At 35.2% G+C, this 4,707-nt stretch overlaps 1 protein-coding gene across 6 annotated transcripts in view; it reads left to right on the forward strand.

Annotated features, from left to right (window-relative positions):
* Positions 1-4,707, forward strand: part of APP (amyloid beta precursor protein) — a 251,592-nt gene that overhangs the window by 160,452 nt on the left and 86,433 nt on the right. For all 6 annotated transcript variants that reach the window (XM_011358209.2, XM_023529517.1, XM_011358210.2 and 3 more), the window contains one exon: positions 3,425-3,558. In XM_011358209.2, the coding sequence (XP_011356511.1) occupies positions 3,425-3,558 (134 nt within the window). The remainder of the gene's footprint in view (positions 1-3,424; positions 3,559-4,707) is intronic.

Below are 4,707 nucleotides of genomic sequence, written 5' to 3' on the forward strand. Positions count from 1 at the left end.
ATAGTATTTCCCCTCTGTGCAGTATATGCAATAGGGTGATTTTTTCTTCTCCCCACATCTTAAATGAGAACACGTGTAAAGTGCCCAGCACAGTAGACACTAATGAATGGAGGCTTTATTATTTGGCCAGCTTGGAAATCTGAGCTCATATCACAGTACCTAAGTGATCTCAGAGGTGTCTGAACAGTATAAACTACTTTGTGGTAGTTTAAAAAAACAAAACAAAAATAAACCCTCCTAAGGCCAGTTTGTTTCCACTTTCTAAGTGGTTAAAGTAAGCAGTGTTTTAAGCGAACTGTGAGACACAGCGCCCTGTTCCTATGTCCCCTGGATATTCCTCGAGCCTCTTCTTTTCCAAAAGGAAGCACCTTGAAAGGGAAGAGACAGACTTTCCTGCCCCGTCACCATTCTTGTTACTATGTCTCTGGCCTACCACAGACTTTAGCACAGAATAGCACCCAGTCCTGGTATGACAGTGTCCTTTGGGATGTAGGAATATTAGAGAAATAGAAGATGAGCTCTCAGTAAAAACTCCTCTTTAAAATATTGTCCCCTTCTTCTTCACCAGCTGCAGGGTAGTGATAATGAATTACTAAATTCATTTAAAAATAGCAAGATGTATCATCATTCTTCTCTCCTTGACTGGACAGAGCTCTGGTTTGCTGGTTGATGTGAATATAGGAAAATTTCACTCACACTAATCGAGATGGAGTGTTAGCATGAGTGATTAAAAGTTTGAATTAAAAATTAAGAGACAGGTTCTCTTAAAGTCCTCAGCTGGTGGAAGTAACAGGCCACTAACGAGGATTTGCTTGAAGAGAAATTATTTCTTGATTCAATGTAATAAAAATGTAACACAGTCTTTGTATTTAGTTCTATGTGCCTAAAAAAGGTTTAATATTTGAAATAGTCTTAATCTTGTTAAATGTACCTCACACGCTCATCTCTATATTATTCTTTTAGTCTTTATATTGTAAAACGTATTTCAACTTAGGCTGCTGAGATTACAGGCTAATGAGACTCACATTTTAGTGTTTACCTCCTATCCATAACAATAGTAGACAATATCGGCAAACCGAGCTGGAGAACCTTTCTACTTATATAGCAACTTTTACAATGCCACTTTTCCTAACAGGGTGTCATGATGTGGTTAGGAGCTTATAGCCGGTGGCTCTCCTGTCAGGGAATATAACCCCAAACATTTTTACACTTTTCATTTATTCAAAATGTAAAATATAGTTTGCCTAATTTTCTCATTATACCAGATTATACTATGCCAAAAGAACTTTAACTTGCTCTCATTTGAGCTGTACCAGTAATGATGAGAAAATGATTAAAACCATGGGAACCAAATTTAAATGCTAACTACCATTTCCATTTCAAGTTGGGAAATGATTAATTTAAAAATATTTGCAAAGCGATTGGCTTAAGCTTATGCAGAAAAACATTTATCTTTGATTTTTTATTTTTTTACAAAAAGGATTTTTAATTATTTTTCGGTCTTAATCAAGGACTCATTTTCAATAACATCAGACTTTTATGCAGATTATACTGAAGATTTTTTAGAAAAATCCATATTTTTCTGTAGCTGGTACTTCATGATCCTGTGTATTATTTACCTTCAGTGGATTTGAAATCAAAGCAGCTCATTTTTCTATGGTTAGCATGAGCTCTAAGATTAGAAACTAGGGTGTAATAAGCAAAGGAGGGAGGAAGGGCCCTAACACGAATGAGCGCCCGTGTGCCACCCTCTCTGCAGGGTGATGAATGCATGGTATGGCATCTCATTTTCCCAGCATTCCTGGTTCAGTGGCGTGATAGATGAGGAAACTAGAACACAGGGTACTCGAGTTCCTTGCCCTGGGTGCGAGTCTAAGACTGAAATCAAGACGCGCCCTTTATAGCAAAGCTCCCGATCTTCCCTTCTTCTCCCTTTTGCCACTGAAATACTCTCACTACGTCTACTACACAGAAGCTGGGGGCAGATGTCTTTTCAATATGTCTGCCCTGTGCCATTCCCAGACAAATCGACTCAAAATCCCCTGATGCTTGGGTTCACAGTGTCTAGAAAAAGATGCCAGAAATATGCCCCACCTCCTTCCCGAAGTAACATCTGGATAGACATCTAAACTGCTTTTTTTTTTTAAATCATTATTAAACAGTGATCGAAGTAGAAGGAAAGAAATCAGAATGAATGTTTCTCTTTAAAATTAAGGATCATATTTAATTATGTAACAAAAAAGCCTCTGGTTTTGGTTCAAATCTCGGGGCCACTGGATTATTAACATTCCAGTTGCTTTCTTGAAGACATTTATCTTAGAGTTTAGTTTCAAAATGACGTAGCCGTAAATTCTTGTCATTCAAGTCCTCTTTGGGATATTGTATCTCAAATATAATTTGAGAAGATTAGTGAAGGGGAATACTTAGAACACTGGTGATATTTGAATTATCTTTTGAATAAAACACGAAAATTGATTTGACCTGAGAACATAGTGCAAACATCTAATTTCACTTTTTTTTGGCTGACATAGTTCTTTAAATCAAAATCTTTTTTTTCTTTTCATTTTTTTTTTAAATAAGCTCATAAATGCTCTGAATTCTCACTAGTCATTACCAATCTTCTAGAAAACTGTGTAGGCATTATAATTGACTCAGCTCCTAAGTTAAGACATTTTTGTTTTATAGTACACTCAATTTTATGGGTATTTATGTTTCCACATAATATAACAGTGTATGTTGAAATTCAGTAATATTGCTCACCAGTATTAGTGGAATTCAAAATCGAAATCACTTTCTTCTTGACAACTAGTTTAATGGATCAGTTGACTATTGCCAAATTTGTGAATGTAGAAATGTCCTTCTGATTTCAAAAATGCATTTATTGACATTTATGAGTGTTTTGGTAATGTTTCAAATATTTTCTCATAAAAGATGGCTTTGTAATCAAATCCTACACTAAAATACATAGTGTAGGATTTACCTTTACTCTGAGATGTAGTTATTCTGCTTTGGGCTAATTTTGCGATTTCTTTGGTTTCTGTAGGAATTTTAAGGTGTGGTATTGATGATACCATCATGTAGTTTTAAGATTACAAAGGTTAATCTAGCAAAGCATAGGGATTTGGGACCATATGTCTATATTAAATACCGTCTTTATACCTGCTCGTTTTGCAAATAATTTTAAATATAATACTGTAATCACGAAATGAACTGTTTTCAAGATTTTCCTTCACCCTGTACTTGAAAGAGTTGAAACCCATTTTTACTGTGCTACAAACTGTCTCATGATATTCTCTTAAATAGCATTAACATCTTATGTGTGCTTCTTTACTAAATTCTTTGTTCTGGAATAAACAGAAGTATGGTTTTCTTTGAAACGATTGGATATTTTGTTTCTCAAACCTCTTTCCCTTCTACTTTATAGTTCCTACAACAGCAGCCAGCACCCCTGATGCTGTTGACAAGTACCTCGAGACCCCTGGAGATGAGAATGAACATGCCCATTTCCAAAAGGCCAAAGAGAGGCTGGAGGCCAAGCACCGAGAGAGAATGTCCCAGGTAAATGTGACTCTTCCATCTTCAGCCCTACTTCTGCCTCAGAGTCTCTGCAGGGGTCAGATGGCAGATGAATGTCTATGGGTGGGTGAGAGTCTTTAATTTTATCCTTAAAGGCATAGAGTCTTAATTTTAAATGTTTGCTGTAGGGTGCTGATTTGGGGTATTTTTGCAACATCCTTGAACATGCCACCTAAGAAGGATCGACATATAATAAATATATTGGGATTTTGTATACACAAATTCAATTATGTCTACAAAATTCTCAATGGTTTTACTACTCTGTATATGTAGTACCTATTACCATCATGTTGACAATTAAAATCCCTTAAAATGTTATTTAGGAAAAACGAAGAATATTACATTAAATACCTGGTTATTATAACTTTGAACCTCTTAGTTCTTACAAAGCTAATTTATAGGACTATAGAAACTTAAAACTAAAGTGGACCATAATGATCATTTCATCTAGTCCCAGACATGACAGATAATGTAACAGAAGTTCAGGAGAGTGGTTTCTCTAGAACAAAGCAACATAAGTAACACAGAGGGGTTGAGAACCCAAGCCTTTCTTGCTCCTTGCGCAGTGCTCTCTATTCGCTACATTGTACTGCAAACCCTATTTTTTTAGCAGATTTTTTGTGAAACAAATTGAAAAATAACTTGTGTCCAAAACATGACTAATTTGTATGTAATAATGTCAATTACAGTTTATGCAAGCTATACCCGCTCCCAGGTGCTGGATGTTGTATTAGTGTTAGATAATCTTGAGAATTTTAGCCTTTTCTCAGATTCTTCCATCATTCATTCATTCTTTCATTCATTCTTATTTACAAGTTACTGTTCTAACGTGCAGTCTATTCAATTACAAGTGAACATAAAAAAATAATGTGAAAAGTCAGATTTAAGGAAAATAAATGAGTGAATGCTGAAAGATCTTAGGTTGAAGTCAATCATTTTTCTGGTGTTAGTATTTTCTGATAAATATCAGGTGTGAGAGATTTTTGTCATATTTGGCACAAACACTTAAAAAGTCTTGTTATAAACATGAAACAAGATTGATGAACTAGTCTGTTATATGTGTTTTAAGATCATGACAAATTATTAGTAGACTACTATCATTAGTAATCATGCCTTTTTATTTTCTGTGTA

Source organism: Pteropus vampyrus, unplaced genomic scaffold (genome assembly GCF_000151845.1).
Source record: "Pteropus vampyrus isolate Shadow unplaced genomic scaffold, Pvam_2.0 Scaffold38, whole genome shotgun sequence".
In the NCBI taxonomy this organism is placed as follows: domain Eukaryota; kingdom Metazoa; phylum Chordata; class Mammalia; order Chiroptera; family Pteropodidae; genus Pteropus; species Pteropus vampyrus.